Source organism: Bemisia tabaci, chromosome 3, assembly GCF_918797505.1.
Source record: "Bemisia tabaci chromosome 3, PGI_BMITA_v3".
Lineage (NCBI taxonomy): Eukaryota > Metazoa > Arthropoda > Insecta > Hemiptera > Aleyrodidae > Bemisia > Bemisia tabaci.
Window position 1 is genome coordinate 54,519,214 of NC_092795.1, and position 17,392 is coordinate 54,536,605.

At 39.5% G+C, this 17,392-nt stretch overlaps 1 protein-coding gene across 1 annotated transcript in view; it reads left to right on the forward strand.

Annotated features, from left to right (window-relative positions):
- The first annotated feature begins 282 nt into the window (after positions 1-282).
- SLO2 (slowpoke 2) overlaps positions 283-17,392 on the forward strand; it is a 318,661-nt gene continuing 301,551 nt past the window's right edge. Inside the window, exons 1-2 of the mRNA XM_019045466.2 lie at positions 283-571; positions 15,748-16,197. Of these exons, the coding sequence (XP_018901011.1) occupies positions 15,932-16,197 (266 nt within the window). The 5' untranslated portion in view covers positions 283-571; positions 15,748-15,931. The remainder of the gene's footprint in view (positions 572-15,747; positions 16,198-17,392) is intronic.

The window sequence follows — 17,392 nt, forward strand, 5'->3', positions numbered from 1 at the left end:
ACCCTCGTAACATCAAGCACGGAAAGTTTTACCTGTGTAGGGATGGGCGTACTCTTCTTTACAGGCACTCAACGTCAGCGACGCGACGATCCAGCGTGATCTTAAAGAAGCCCCCAGGCTGGAAAAGTGAGAGGGTCGGCGGGGGGGGGGGCGGGGGGCCTAGTATCCCTGTGTGGCTCGGGGGCAGTGGAAGGGACCGAAAGGTGCACTCTCTCGCTCGTGGGCCCGGGGGTCGGGGGGGCCGGGGCCGGGGCTGCGGATCGATGGGGGTCGGGGGTCCCTGGGCGCTATTCGCGATTCGCGACGTGGACCCGCAGATGCCTCCGCGTCCTCCAACCGCGCGCACGTTCCACCCTCTGTGAGTCGCGCCGCGTCGCCTTGTGCTCGTGCTCGTGCTCGCGCTGTGCGTCTTGGCGCGCCACCCGCCGACGAGCGGCTCTTGACACAGTTGCATCTCGCCGAGTGCACACGGGTCCACTCTCGCCCGACCCGACGTCTCGACGACCGAGTGTGTATCGCCGGAATCGGGGCGCCTGTTTTTGCCGGGGAATTCAGAGGAAAATCATACACTGTAGGCCCCATATCCAAGACGTTGATGAAATTGCAGTTTTGTTTTATTTTTATCAATTGCTTAACTGCCAAATTTAGATTTACAGTAACTAATTATACACTGGAAAAACTAAAACACATCGGATCTAGAGTCCAGACTCTTAAAAACATCGACAAGAAAAAGGACTCTTGATTCAATCAGATTTAAGCCTAAATCAAAAGGAAATCTGCTTAAATCTGATTGAATCAAGAGTATTTTTTCTGGTCGATGTTTTTAAGAGCCTGGACTCTAGATCCAATGTGTTTTTTTTCCCAGTGTATTACCAACCAGGGAAAAATTGTCCATAGTAGGTCCGATATCTAAGACGCTTATGAAATTGCAGTTTTTTTTATTTTTATCAAATTTTTAACTGTAATTTACATTTACAGTCACGAAAGTTAATTGCTACCACTCTCAAACAAGAGTTCAATCTTAAAGCAATGGCTTTTAAATGGTTCCGTCTTAAGAACCACACTGAAATAAAAGTGTCACAATCCGACTGTACTCCTAGCTGATTTTGGTGCCAGTTATAAGAGTAGACACACCAGCTGGAGGTTTGGTTAATTCAACCACCACTCTGACAGGTGTAACTACTCTCATATCTAGCACCAAAATCAGCCGGGAGTATAATTGGGATCGTGATTCTTTTTTTCGTGGCATGCAGTCAACTTGCAAGAAAACCCGTAAAAAAAGCTGAACGCGTGAAAATTAGGCGTGGAAGGCCCGGAATCAAAACAATTCGTGCTTGCCACAAGTATTTAACTTCGTAGTAATGTCTTTTTCGATAATTCCGATACTGCAACTATGGTGCCCTTTTGCAAAGTAAAAAGTCCGTAAGATTAATATGCGAAAGATAACGATACAGAAAAGGCACACAATTCAACAAATCTATGAATTAGACAGGATTTTATAGTGTAGGAATTAGAATTATCTCCCAAAAATAAATATTACCATGAAAATGATTCGCAATTAACGATATTTTTCCAAGAAACTTGCTGAAATAGAATGAAGCTAAATCAGGTGGAAAATCATAATGGTGGAAAATGGAGTGAATTTATGAGTGAGACACGGATTCCTGTAAAATTAACTCTACATTTTTTAGTTTCTGTAATCATCAGGTCAATGTTTGGAAAGAACGGTTCAACTTGTTTCATTTTAAGTTGATTCCATGTGCAGACGAGCCAAGCAATCTTGCAGAAAAGGTGTGCAAATCACGATGTGTCATGAGTTAGATCCGAAAAATTTAACTTCGCTGCCAGATTGCTTTTAGAGTTTTATGTTCAAGCGAGTAAAGGTCAAATGTTGCCAAGAAAATGGAAATAAAAAATTCTAACGGTAGTGATAAATTAAGAAAAATAATCGTCTTATTTTCGCGGGAAAGTATTTGGACTTCGTTGCCTCAGTACCTACTTCAGTCACTGAAGTACTGAGGTCTCCGAGCCCAAAAATCCACTGTGGTCAAGAAAACAGCAAGTACTCCAGTTATTGCGTCATTCATTGGTGGTTGGTGAAGTGCGCAGCTCAGATTCAACAGGAAGACACTAACCTTGACATTTTGAAGAAAACCCGATAGTGCAAAATCTAAAGTAGACCGTGGGCCACAGAAAAAGTCAATAAGTCGTAGAGGCCTTTATGTCAAGCTTCAGCTATACTGATTCATGTCGTTAATTTTTATCATGAGGCTCAGATTTAGAGATTATCTCCACTCAATTATTCTGTGGCGGTGCCTAGCATTGAATGAGTTGGGACTTGAAGAAGCATCCCTTATTTCACTTTGCCTCTTTTATTGTTGCACTCGAGGGCTCTCAGTGAGGTAAAAAAACCCACACTGGAAAAAAAATACATTGGATCTAGAGTCCAGACTCTTAAAAACATCGACAAGAAAAAAATACTCTTGATTCAAGCAGATTTAAGCTTAAAGCAAGAACCAAGTCTCTTAATTTGAGCGGATTTCCTTTTGATTTAAGCTTAAATCTGAGTGAATCAAGAGTCCTTTTTCTTGTTAATGTTTTCTAGAGTCTGGACTCTAGATCCAATGTGTTTTTTTTCCAGTGCATCTCGGTTAGAAAAAACACCTGTCCCCTTTCATAACAACAGAATTAATTGAACTCCAAACTTCATCCAAACTTACAGAAATCGACATAAATACTTATTTGTTTTTCTTTTATGTTCACCCAGACTTATCGCGTTGGTGTACTTTAATTTTACAGTATGCATTACGTTCGGTATCATATAAGTTATTGGTGAACGAGTAGTGTGACAGCTGGATCAAACTTTGCGTATTGTAATAAAGCGCACATTCTGTGGGAGGTTATATATTATGTGTGTCGGACTACTTCAAAGTGTGGAGAGGTAATTTTAATGAGACCAAGCTGCAATACGCACTCTGCGTGCTTCGAAGCAATTATTTGTGCAAAATAGTAGGCACAAAGTTCCTGGTTCGCGGAGTGAAATAAATCATGGATCACTTCCCTCGCGCAATTTAATTTTTGTCGCGGCAGTGCGTGAACCAACGCTCTGTTCCGCGAATTAATTGAACTAACCCACGGTTAATTAACAATGTAACGAACTAAATTGGCATGAAATCTACGTTGACTCACCGCGAGCGGTGACGGCATTTTAGCTGGCCTAATTTTGGGAGGAGCTCGTCGCTTATATGAACGTATTTATGCTGAAAGATCCTTTGTGCATAGGGTTTGCTTGCAATGAAGCTCCTTCCAAAATAACCATGTTCATTTAATCTAAGTTCCTTTTAGTATTATCCATGCAGAAAAGAACCATGTGTTGAGTGCAATCAGAAAGAAATATGTATGCACACAGTTTGTTTCAATTTAATTCAAGTTTACCAATTTCTTTTAAAAAAAATCCGTCCGTATCTTCGGTGAAACTGCCAGAACGCATATTTTGATTCGCGGCTTTCTATCTTCGTTTACACAAACTAATTGCGGTAGACGCACGAACTGTAAGACAGAAAGTTGGAATTTTTTGAGCTAAGCGTAGCAACAGCATATCTCTTTGAGAAAAAATTGTGCTCAAATGAGTTTCTTCCCTCTGTATTGAGATTTTCAGTTTTCTGGATTTTTAACGCACTTTGGCTAAACAATTCAAACTTAACATCTTCGTTTAATGGAAAATCATTTAAAGGTCCTGATTTTTAATGTGTTCTCGAAGAATATTTAATGAAAATGCCAAGCAGTAATGTTAGTTTGTTTTGCTTCGAAAAATAGTATATGGACGACAGTCTTAAAATAGCGCCATCAACTGAAAGACTTCTTTCGAGGCTAAAATTCTTTCATCCGGCTCCTAAACCCACTCATTTCTTTTAAAAACCATTAAGCACAGATCATTATTGGATTCCGAATAATTATGTCCTTTCCTGTTCGCTGGACGCATGCAACGCGCGTCTCCTCCTGAGTCAATAGTTTCTAAAACCACCGTTCAACAAGCACGAGAGCTGAACTTTAAATCGGTTTAAGGTAACTGCCCAAGTGACTCTCCAGTTAGTTGCCTTGTAAAGGTGAAGTTTACGCTTCCCCGTGGAGCCGTGAATGTTTAAACGTAGTTAGCGGACGCGTGAAGTAACTCTGGTCATTCTCTACACTGCCGTGCTAAGGAAAAACGCCGTATTACCCTTTGTGCGTCGCCAAACTTCCTTCAATAATAAACGAATTAATTCGGAAAATCGTGAATATTTTTCTTCAAAATTTTCAGACAATTTTGTTGGCAATTTGATCTAAAATACTTGCAAATTTCAAGGAACAGTACGAATAACTTTCCTCAAAAATATACATTCTATCCGGGGAAATTTGAAAACCCTGGTATGTTCATACGACGTTTTTCTTTGGCACGGTAGCGGTAGTTTAGGTGTGCGTCAGTGGAGAGAGTGCGTGACCAGTCTGAAATATCCCTCAAGGACCTAACAAATCGGCAAAGTTTTCTCGATTTATCCCTGAAAAATTAACTTGGTTACTGTTCAAGACTTATTTTTTATGATTACTGTACATAATTGTTTACTTACTCGCTAGGAAGCTAGTCTAGAAGTACCTCGTTGGAAAGGGATGACAACTGTGGACTACATTTTGCATTAAGAAGCTTCTACACATCTCCGACTCAGTTTAGAAACTTTTTTTGTTTCATTATTTCCCATAAGTTTTCCAATACAGAGATCCATTTCACCTTTCACTGATGAGCCATATTGGTTCCTTATATCAAGATATAGTGCATTTATTTCATCTAGGTCCTCGCCAAATTGACGTATTTCTGCCAAACAGATTTACAAAAACTATGTGCGAGTGGAAAGGATGGAGTGTGCTTCAGAAAGCTCCATAAGAAGCAATGTTAAAGTGGGCGTGATTCCCTTTGGAGAAATGGAACAGCAGGATTTTACATTCTATCAAGCGGAACTGTGTGCCAACTGAATGTGGCACTCGTGAGCCATGGGCATGCGACAAAAGCGTTGTGGACAGGGCTCATGAGTTGATGACTCCCACGCGGAGCCGCGGCAGTGGCTTCGTCACCGCTGACGTCACTGGCGCTTTATGATTCCCATTCATTCTTACGGCCCTCCACTAACGAGCATGGCATACCCCCTCTTTCCCACCTGTCTATTGTTCCGTCTGGCATAAGTACGTCCAATTTATGTAGGGAACTCGTTTTCCTAATTGTTTAAATTGAGGATTCAATTTCACAAAATACTTTCGAACATGAAGTTGGAAGGGTTTTTTTGCTACAAAATCATAGGAAAGAACGCAATTTTTATCAAATTGTTGAAATTGGCCCGAAAATATTAAGAATGTTCATAAAAGTATTCTAAACAGTATTGAAATGTGGCCGTCCGCGGTAAAAGTGACCTCAGTCCCCGAACACTGAAAATTGAGTCATTGATTCCAGAATATATACTAGGGTTCAACAGAAATTTTAAGATTTAAAAAAAAAAAAAATCCAAAATGAAACCGGAGCTAGAACTTCGCAGTTTAAAAAATAACTTTCGAGAAAAAGCCAGTATAATGTCTCATATACCAAGATCAAAGTGCAACATTCTCGAAACATTACCTATGAAATGTTATCGGTACCCTACATCGCGTACTTGAACTTAAACGACTAAAAGCGACTTATTCACTAAGTCTTGAAAGAGCTGTTTCCATCAGAAACGTTAAGATCCAATTTTTCGACCCAACTCAACGAAAGTCGTTTAACTGACTTTTTGACCTCCAGGAACCAGCGTCCCTTTTTGGAACGGTCACAAACAGAACAACATTTAAATATGCATCCGTGTCAAATGTTTCTAAATGTTCGTCGATGTTGCTTATTCAAAAAGGATCTAAAAGAAATGTGTAATTTCGTAAGAACGTTTCTACTGAATGCTGATACGTTTGTCAGGAAGAAAATGATGAGAGTGCTGTCAGCGGGTCGGTCCAAAGACGATCTACATCAAAAGATGTTTCTCTCACACAACGTGGCAATAGTGTTTCTATGTTTCATCCTGTTTCCGCATTGAGGAAAACTTTGCAGAAGTTTTGTTCTGGACGGCTATTCAACTACAACTTTGGATCCATGTTGAGAGCTTGGGAGTCCATGTCTACGGGGACAACTTGTCTCTCGGATAATATTACATTTCGGGCTGATTAAATCGTTTGTTTCTGCTTTCGCTATAGCTCTTTTCTTTATTGCCATGAACACTCGACTCGAAAGAAGCGCCCGTAAAATACCTGAATGAAGCCCTTAGTTAGACTCAAACAATATTATTCATCGGGACTTTCAGCGCACCGAGTGATTTTCTGAGGCAATTAGATCCTATTGTTGTGCCCATATTGTTCTTTTTCTAAAAAATAATGATCATTTCCGATTACGGTGTCAAATAGCTGCTTATAATGAATATATGTATATTATCCGAGTCAGAGTAGATCATCACACAATGATGCTCGGATGAAAATTTACGACAAAAATGAATCCTTACCCCGTGATTAGAGTATCGGGCTCGAGCCATTAAATGAGCGTTATCACTCCTAATTTTGTGGTTAGGTAGCATCATTTCCTTAATGCATTTTGCAACGATATTTATGATCCCGTAATACGATACAATTACTTGAATCTAGAGTTTTCTTCGCAATGAGCTTTTGAATTTCCCGTCTTTGAGCTTATACATACTTTCAACGCAGAGTGGAAAGTTCTCTTGGACTTACCGAGCGGTTACAAGGCTCGTGTTCGGAATAATTTACCCGCTGAGGCAACCCCAGTTTGACGAGAGCTCGTCCTACGGTCTTCTTTCCCTTAGCCACAATTTAAAAATTGGCAAACGCTGTTTTATTCCTCTCCCTCTCTCTTTCATCAGAAATCAGTCCATTCATCTCTTAATGTAATAATATGCTCATCGGTGGAATAACTTTAAGAACTTTATCGAAGATGCCATCATCATAATCCTGAAAGACAATTTTGAAATAAAGCCTTAAAATGTTATCAGCGCTATTCACGTGGGACACACTTTAAAATCGTTCTAAATCCCTTAAAATACTTTCTCACAATGTATTATTTACTTAGTAACAGTCAAGCATGAAAATCAACTACAAAAATTCATACGTCGTTTATAGTACCCGTGTATTATTGTAGGTATGTATCACTGTTACGAGACTTGTTATTCTTCAATATTTACTTACTTTTCCATTTAAATCAAATTATGTGGTATTTGAGAGTCGCAAAAATCGTATTACATGGGAGACATGCCTCAACAAATCGCAAGTACATGAATAAACATGATGGATGAGAGGGTTCCTTGTCTGCGGATGGTATGATGACAGCAGCTATTATGATAGTTGCAAAGCGACGCCCGCAGATAGCCATGTAGGCAAACAGATTTGCACCCATAAACGATGCACCCAGTAGGACGAGTGAATGGATCGCCTTGGATCGTTTTTAAGCACAACTTTTACCTACACCTCTACATGAAATTATCAAGAAAACTGTTTTACAAAAGGCAAAAAAAATCCGTTAGTTATATCTTAATGTTTTGGTTTACATGGATGAAGTGCGCACACATGCGATAATAATTAGTTGCGCGTAACCGTAAAATTCGGTCTCTGTCGACCAGTGTGCGCTCAACAAATCAGAGAAGTTCGGCCACATGCATTGTGCGCAGTTCAACCATTTCAACTGAATTTTCGTCCTTTTCGATTCATTCCTTTTGAGGATTTATACAACACTGAACGCGTTGCAAAAATAATCGTATTTTTATAATGACTCCCTTTTTTAATTTTTGCCAAGCTCCAGATTTTGGAAGGTTACCTAAATTATAATGAATATAAGGTGTGAGTTCCGGGTGTCGATCGGAACGCGAAGAGGTGATTCTAACGCCGTGTCAGTTCGCCTGTAATTTTTAATGTAGGCAACTTGGGGGCTCCCTCGTGTTCGAATAGTGGTATCATCGCCAAAACGAGACGCTCACCATAGAGAAAGAAAAGGGGTTTGCATTTCGCGCATCTTGGAATTTTTTTGATGACGAAGGTCGGTTCAGCGACTTTTATCATCGATTTTCTTGGAAATGGTGTCGTTTATGGGAAAAATGCATTCTACAAAAAGTGTTTAAAATTATATCATGAGTTGATTCAAGCAAAAAAAATCGGACGTTATGGTCCGTTTTTCATACTTCGAATTCCGGATTTTGCTGATCAGATTGTACCGACCTACGTCACAGGGTACACAATCCTCAAGATGCAAGCACCTCCTTTTTTTCTCTCTATGGACGCTCACTTGTATCTTCAGAACATCATCAGTAACTCCAATGGAAACTTATCCTAAATCGAACCTTTCCACCAATCGTGTGAATAGTCTGCGAATGAAGAGTCATGACGTCACTATGCATACGCTCGTATGATCGCGAACCCGTTTATTAGGTATGTTGACGGGTGCGCTTTATCGTATTCGTTCTTTGTAATATCGAAAGCGTCGAACACTGCCAAGAAATGAATTTCGAAGAGTATTGAACATTCCAAGCATCTGCAATGCTCACGTTCATTAGACGTTCGTATGTTTGCAGATCCTTCGTCTCAGTGGCGCGGCGTGCTTTGCGATGTATCGATTGTTATGCCATTTAAGCCTATGGAAAAGGATCGATAAATAGGGTGTTCGCAGAGTTATATTAACACCTTAATAATCGATTCTTTACCATAGGTTTAAAGTGCGTAACAATCGATGTATCGCAGTTCACGCCACGCCACTGCTTCGTCTCTGAATTTCCATTGTACGTTCAGAGCCGAAAATGGACCACTAGACAAGGTACGAATTTAAGCATTCTGATACATGAATCTTAACCAGAATTTCACGTAAAACACGATTCGCGCAACGAAAATTACTGGAACCAACTCCTAAAGGAGATATTTACATTTTTATTTCACATTGGTTAAGAGGAATTTGAACTGCCCGCTGACAAGAAACTCAAAGCTCTACGTGAGTCAAATCGCGCACTACAACGGTTTCAGCAAGCTTCTCATAATCGAGCAATGTTCCTTTACCACCATGTGTTGTTCCAACTATAAGCAATTTGCTATAGCTGAGCCAAAGTCTCAAGATTGAGGTTGCCAGATTTTTATAACGCAGAGACTGTCACGATAAACGTTTAGCGCGATGTGTATCACGTAGAGCATTGAGTTTTCATGAGCGGGTGGTTTGAATTCACGCGTCAAGAATCATTAAATATCTTTGAAAGGAGTTGATTTCGGTAATTTTCGTTGTGCGCGTCGTGTTCTATGTGAAATTTTAGGTAAAAAACATGTATCAGAATGCTGAAATTCGTACCTTGTCTAGTGGTCCATTGTACAAATTGCTTGAATTTCAGTCATAAGATCCTGGGAATACGTACTCCTCATGGCTTTCACGCTAATATCGTCGCCCTCTGGCGTAAGGGCGTATCTTGATTTCCGCACGTGAGCCTTGTTCTCCGTATATAATGCTATGCTTTCCTGGGCGCTTGTGAAAATAGAGGTACGCCCTTACGTCTGAGGGACGGCGATTTACCAGGGAGCTTAGGCCTTGTCCACATGAGCGCAGTTTGCGGAACTTATTCCTCGAACTTGCTCAGTTCCCGGAACTTATTCCTTGAAACGAGGCATGCTGTCCACACGGGTTCGTCCGAACTGGAACCGGAACATCAATAAAACTATACAATTATTGCAAAATAATAGATTATTATGACCGCCAAAGTAACAAAAATAAATGTGAAGATCATGTGTAAAGGACGTGAAAAACAAAAACAAGCAAATTCACATCAAAAGAAACATTTAGAAGCTCGGAGCACGGGGGAAATTCCAGGTTTTGGAGGAATAAGTTTCAGCTCAGCAAAAAACTTGTTCCGGGAACAAGTTCCTCGAACTGAGTTCCGCGAACCGCGTTCGTGTGGACAAGGCCTTATGCCTTCACGAGTGATTAGTCGCGAACAAGTCCATCGCTTCCGGAAGCTACAAATCTAAGTCTGGCACCTCGTGTGACGCTCGCGGTATTACAAAGCGAGCTGGGAGTTTTATTGGACCTTTAAACTATAAAAAGAACACGAGAATGTGAGCTCATTCCGAACACTTCTCAGCGTTCGCGGGAAACTCAGTAATAAGGAAAATAAGTACTCCTGATCGCAATTAAATTCCGTTCCTGCCTAATGTATTCTGAAGACTTCCGCTATCCAAATTCCAGGAAAATATCCCCGAATTCTATTAACGAGCCTTAATACACGAGAATATAGCCAAAATGGCAAAAGAGCATATGTCCTTTGCGACATTGGAGATTTCTTACTCCACATTACTTTTTCTTAGGAAAATTTGTCGATGTAATTTTTTTATGACACCCGTGACAAATCTCCTACGTTACTAGAATACTCATCATAAATTTTAGGTTAATTGATCTTCCCTATGTAATGTAAAAAAAAAATTTACCATCGCTGGTAACACCAGTTGTGGTGCCACTGAGGATCCATCTTCCCTTCCTGACGATCCTTCTTCCTCTTCATGGCTTCTCCTTCTATCCTTCTTGTCCCTTTTCTTCTCCGTAAGAAATTTACGGATGTCAGCATCGCTAACTCCTTGACATGAAAGTAAAAAATAAAAAATTAATTTATCACACAAACACGACGCAAAAAATGATACTTACACGTCTTTACTGATTTGAAAGCAAGGAATTTTACCTCTCATACATGGTTAAAAGAACTTGCAAAATCCTCGCATCGTTGAAAACATAAAAACAAGCTGTTATACAACCCATTATACCTCAAAGTCACAGTCTTAAAATATATAATCCTTTTAAAAAGAAAAAGAAACTGGTTCCATTGTTTTTATTTTTTGCAATACCTTTATTCATCCTAACATGTGCTGTCAGTTTAAAAAAGTAGAATGCCAGTTCTAATTTACCTCACTCCTCCCACTTACTGGAAATCAGAAATCCTGTCGTACAAGTTGTTGAATAACATGATCACTGATGAATCTCGAAATTATGAATATTTTTTCTTCAATCCCTATACTTTTGAAGGATGGAAGGCGGGCTGTTTACCATTTGTCAACTTTAGGGTGTGATGTTGTGGTTGGCAGGCTGCTATGAAGTACAATCTTTCCTCTCTGGTCGTCTTCTAACTCATTCCTGGTCATACCAACCATTAATTAATCATTGGAAAAAGAATGCACCAATTAAGTTTGTATGTTCCAAGGAAGAAAACAATCAATGCAATCACAATTTAAAAAGGCCAGATTTTATCAAGAGCGGAAAGCAAAATACCAGAATATTCTTCAGTCTTACAGCTTACCGATTAAACTGCTGATCAAAATCAGTGGTACATCGTCTTCGAAATCCTGCTGGATTGAGCAGCACCGCTTGAAGTGTCTGTGCGCCTCTCGATACTCCTATATCGGCCAAAAAAGAAAATATTAAATAAAAAAGACGAAGAAACGAGTTCATTTATCCGTGTTTGAACTTACATGATATAATTTCTTTCTTTAAGGAAGAATATCATTTTCCTACTTCTAGTTTGAGGAAAATTGACTGCAGCATAACTGTATGATTGAAAAATTTAAATTCTATAATCAAAATTTGCCACAACTGGAAAAATTAGGGCCTTCATTTCCCTGATGTAAATTTTGATGCTGAGCCATCTGCTTCCATTCGACCCTGGTTTTTGCAGATGAATTTCTTCTGAATCATTAAATCAAAATTTTTGTAAGCCTTATCGTGGTTGTGGTCACGGTCATGGCACAATAGATTCATAATTTTTGGTTTTACAGTACACAAACATCATGCACTGATGGAAATATTTTTATTCTTGTGTTACTTTTGGTTGGTGAAACACAATCCAACGCAAATTTTGTGTTGATTTTGGTACAGTTTGCGGTGAATTTAGTGCAGAAAACAATGGAGGGACTGCACTGGAAAAAAACTCCGGCCGTGGGAGCCGAAATTACGGGCTATATATAGATACCGTTCGTTCCGGGCTCAAATGCCTGAAATTCCGGCTGCTGGAGCCGTAACTTCGATTGCTCCGGGTTCAGAGGCCGAAGCTACGGCTCCAGCAGCCGGAATTTTCAGCCTCTGAGCCCGGAACGGACGGTTTCTCTATATAGCCCGTAATTGCGGCTCCCACGGCCTGAGTTTTTTTTTCAGTGTGGGAATATGTATTCCTCCGATTGCGACTGTGGTTTACACCATTTGTTCTTTATTAAATTTCTTTAAGATAACTAGTTGGCATATCCTCTTGCGTTTTACTTTATCAGATTATCATTTTACAGTTATCAGAGCACCTACCGTCCTTTTCTGTAATCAGATCATACATGATAATCTAGCGTGTACTTCAGGGCTGCACTGAGAAAAAACTATGGTTTATAAACCTATTAGAGGTAAATATGGAACACCTATAATAGTCGTAAATAAACTAATGATTCTCGGTCTGTGAACCATACTAAGGTCTCTGTACCTAATTAAGGTACCCCGTACCATAACTAAGGTATATGTGCTATTATTATATGTAGAAGTACTACTATTAGTGGTGTTCCATATTTACCTCTAATAGGTTTATAAGCCATAGTTTTTTCTCAGTGTGTGACCTCTAAGGAAGTCTACTTATTGTACTCTCCACAGTCTTCTTTAATTTAACTGATTGATCTTTCTTTACTTTTATGATTTGGAGTATATGGTAGCCTCAATGTCACCATCTTGTTTGATCAACACCTAAATTACTGCACTTTTATGAGTTGAATTACGGAACTTGGCAGACACTGTCAATGGATTCGCGGAGCACCCCAAGTGCTGACGTTTCTCGGAAAAAAAAGATTCTCCTCCACTATACGTCCTTTAACTTTCTTGAGAATAATTTTTTTACATTTAGAGTTGCAAAAGGAGAGAGACCAGTACTTAGATAGTCATTGAAACCAATAATCAGTAATTATCCTTGTATTTTTGTAAAGTTTTAAGATAATTACTCTGTTTTACTAATTCTGTCCTACAATTTTTTCCGCTTACCTGTGTTTTGTAGAGGCAATTATATTCATGTTAATCTTTTAATTCTGAAAAAAAGCTAGCAAGCCGTCTACGTCTGCGGTCTCATGCTTTGGTTTCAGCGAGGTAGGTACTTCATGTATCTGCTTAATCGACACTCTAGTTTGGATTCTTCCACGTATGACTGTGTCTTGCAGTCTTATCATTTAGATAACATCTTTCAGTGAACTCCAATCTGGAAACCCTACTCATCAGCGAATAATTTTTCCCATTTTCAAAGTGAGAATATTTCACTTCACTTCTGAAAAGACTGTGGTCGCCTTCCAGCTAAACCTCCTTAGTCAACAGCATTTCATGCCGTCTAAAAACTGGAATACTGACTTGGAGGTCTCCCCCTACGACTTTACGTTTGTTTGAATTAACAATAGACTTACATGGGAAATTTTCCTCGTAGATGTACAGAGACCAAATAATTATCCTCAGGATAATTTTTCATAGGTTCAATCACAGCCACCCTATTTCCCTCTTAAGCCAATGGATACTTCCTGATTCTTCCTGTCCTTTGGCACATACCTCACATTCATACCTCAATTTGCAAGATTATCTACTTCAAGTACTTAAACCAATATGAGCACTCTAAAATCTGTCGATATTTTTCCCAAAAATGATGAAAAAAATGACCAATTGTTTCATTCAAGTCTATTGGTATACTTTCGTTAAAACAGGAGAAAGAAGTTAAAATGGAACCTTTGAACTATCAAAAGCGGATCCAAAATTGTAAAGCCCATAAAGTAATTGACCCGAAGAGTAGAAAAAGTGGCAAAAATAAACTGACTGACAACCTGTGTTATTTGATTATCGCTTTTGCACTTTTACCCTATTGATGTAAAGATAATGAATTTAGATTACATCCCATGACATGACTAAAAAGTTTTAAGCGGAGGTAAATATGCAAAAAATAAAGCCATGAAACCAAAGGAACTTTCCCAGCAAAGGAAGCAGGGAAAATTCCCAGACATGCTAAAAGTGAGCCATACTCAGTATTTTGGGCGCTGAGTTCGAGAATGACCTTGCTTTTCCTCATGAAGTACCAGCTTTTGATGAAGAACGTTATGGTTCTTTGGATTTGACCAGCAATATTAGTCCCCCTTATCTCTCTTGCTCCCCCACCCTAGTGTAATAAATTTATGAGCTTTACACCAAATTTAATACAGTAAGGCCTCAACTGATCAGCTTTCACAGGACTGACAATTGATGCAGAGTCCATTAGCTTGAAGCCCTTCAAGCAACCGGAACATTGTTCCTTAAAATAGCTATTCCATAAATTAATGTCTCACTGTATTTACGATACAAAAATCAGTGTTTAAAAAACACGTTATTCGTGGAATAATTACATGAAAATTATTTATTTCTGACTGTATAAGAAGGAAAATAACATCAACAACGAAATTCCTTCAAAATTAGTTAGTTTTATTTTACAATAAAAATTCAACAATGCAAAACATCGAAACAAGTTTCGATATCACCTAAAATAACGAATGAAATTTCTCTCAGTGTGTATCGAGGAAACTTGTATGGCATACGACTTATCGAAGGACTTATCAACGTAAGAACTATACGTTTCATCAGGCAGTCTGACTCAGCCTAGAGTCGGTTTTACCCCTTTTTAGTGTAAGGAGACTGCATTGAAAATGAAATAATGATCCGAGCGTTTGGTTTTCCATAAAGATGGAACTATACCTATTCTATTTGCCAAAGCGAAAAGGTTCGTACGATTAAATGTCCGTTCATTTGACTGAACTTCCTTCCTCGGTTCAAGTGAGAGTTCAGTTGACGAATTGGATAGTTCGATCAATATGAAGTACTGAAATGTTCCCGGTTTATTTTTTTTCATTTTATTTTATTTTTTTTCCCCCGGTGTGTTTCTCCAAGTCATCTCCAAGAATATGGGAAGGCTAAATCAGACTATCTTTTCGTCCTCAACGCGATCTATGAAGATTGATTCAATCAAGTCGGAAATTTATCCACATCATGGAACATAAAATAAGCGATAAATACACTGAAACAAACATACATATACTATGATAGGCTAAATGAAGAAGGAAAAAAAAAAACAGCTAAGGCGTTTCAAGCCAATTACATGCCCATTCTCAACCGGAACAAAAACAAAATGAAAATGAACATGTAATTGAAACCTCCTTGCTGTGCTTATTTCTATTATCGAGCCTTGTCATACTCGTTTTTAATGCATTTTTCTTGTACGTGGAAAAAAATTGATTGTTGATGTAGCATTTATACTGTTGAAAAACATGCAACAAGCATATCAAATTTTTTTTTTTTTTTTTTTTTTTTTTTTTTTTACTTCTTCAAATAGCCCACAAGGGCTAATCCCACACTTTAAGTCCCATCCCCCCTCCGTCCCTACTGAACCAGTCCCAGGCAACCATTGTTTGTTGTTTGTTGTTGTTGTTGTTGTTGTTTGATACTGTTAAATACTGATTTTACATTTTGAAAAAATGGTCATCAACATTGAATGTGTTCATTTAATCTTGGACGTAGTTATCGTAGCTTTTTTTTAAAATGTAAAATCAGCATTTATAATTTTCGCACATTTTTTAACATTATAAAGGCTGAAACAACCTTTAATTTTTTTCCGTGTATTTTATCGATGAATCGGACTTTAAATTTGTGTCGTGTCATAGAACCTACAAGGAAGCGTGCGGTGCTTCATGGAACGGTCTGTCTCTTCGACCATCCGATGTTGGTCCAGCGTCGCGCCGAGTGACTGGATGTGAGCTCAACCATTGGATCGGTCTCCGAATATGTGTTGAACACGAGTGCGTGCGGGGACTATGAGGTGGACATTTGGCGTGGTTCGATGACAGAATGTCGGACAAAGGGGGGCCACGGAGCCGCTGGTCCCTGTACGACATCTTCAAAGGCGGGAGCGAGATCCCTTCGAGCGAGTTCCTGCTCCAAGAGGAGCCGTACCGGACCCCGCCCATCGTGCGGGTCAACTTCTCGCCGGGGATAGAGAGGCCGCCCGGGTCCTCGCGCCGCGCCTCCAGGGTCGTCCAGCAGCTGAGGAGGACCTCCCGAAGCATGAGTGCCTGGAGCGACATCAGCCGGTCCAGCTGGAAGCTTGATGACAGGTAAGGTCTTTCAATATTATTTATTGTATTTATTTGATCTTTGGCACAGAAATGTAAGCTCCTGGTAGAGCCATTGTACAGGTCAATTACACAGTATAACAAACTTTTAAACAATGCATATTCACATTACTTTATCAAATGTCTAGGTACTGAGAAATTCACTAATGTCATAATAGGCTTTCTGCAACATTAGCCTTTTTATTTGCCTTAGAAAAGCGTGAACGTCATGGGATCGGAGGGAGTTCTTAATGTCTAAAGGGAGAGCATTGAAAAGTTGGATAGATGAGTACGTTACATAGGCCTCGGTCGAGACAAGGGAAGTAGGAATGTTGCAGATTGAATGATGGCGAGTATTAAATCTATGACCTGGGGTAAGATTGGTAGGTGATAAGATCCCATTATTGACAGCATACTTTAAACATTCAAAAATTTACAGTGAAGGGAGTGTAAATAGGTTGTTGGTAACTATTATGCTACTTCTAACGTCAATACACGAATAGACCCCGAATGATTTAACTAACAAACACAAGAAAAAACGGGTACTGCTAATGACAAGTCGCTCTTAGGCCTTGTCGGTGCTAGGTCATTTTTCCTAATTTTTGTTTTCCTACATCAGGTTTTCCTATTACTTTTTTCCTACTCGTTTTTTGTCCTATTACAGTAAGTCCTACGAGTGAGATGTCCCACTGGCTTTTTTCGTAAGGGTGTTTGTCCTACTAATTCAATAATAATTGAAACGTAAACATGAGCTGAGTAGAGGGAAATTTTTCAGAAAGAGTAAAGTTTTCTCAGCGAGCCGAATATAAGTGCGTGAACAGGAGACATTACAAGCTGAGCCTTCTATACCCTCAATATAAGGAGGAGGATGAAGCTCCACTACTTACGGGCATGCGGCCACAATTTTAACTTGTGAGGTACTTATGTTGTTTTTTTACTTTCTCGATCCCCTAGTTTTAAAAAATTTCTTTTTTTTCTTTAAGAAATTTTCTTCTTTAAGAAATTTCTTTCGATTTGTCGATTTGGACCTCCTCTGAATCCAAAGCTGTCCTGTTTAGGCCTTGTCTCCACGGGACGTTTTCATGGGATTTGGCCCAAGTTCCAATCGCAGGAATGAAACTCCTGGGATTTTTCCCAGTTACCGTCTCCACGGGACGGGGCTCATACAGTCCTGCGACTAGTTTGCGCGGGAAGATAA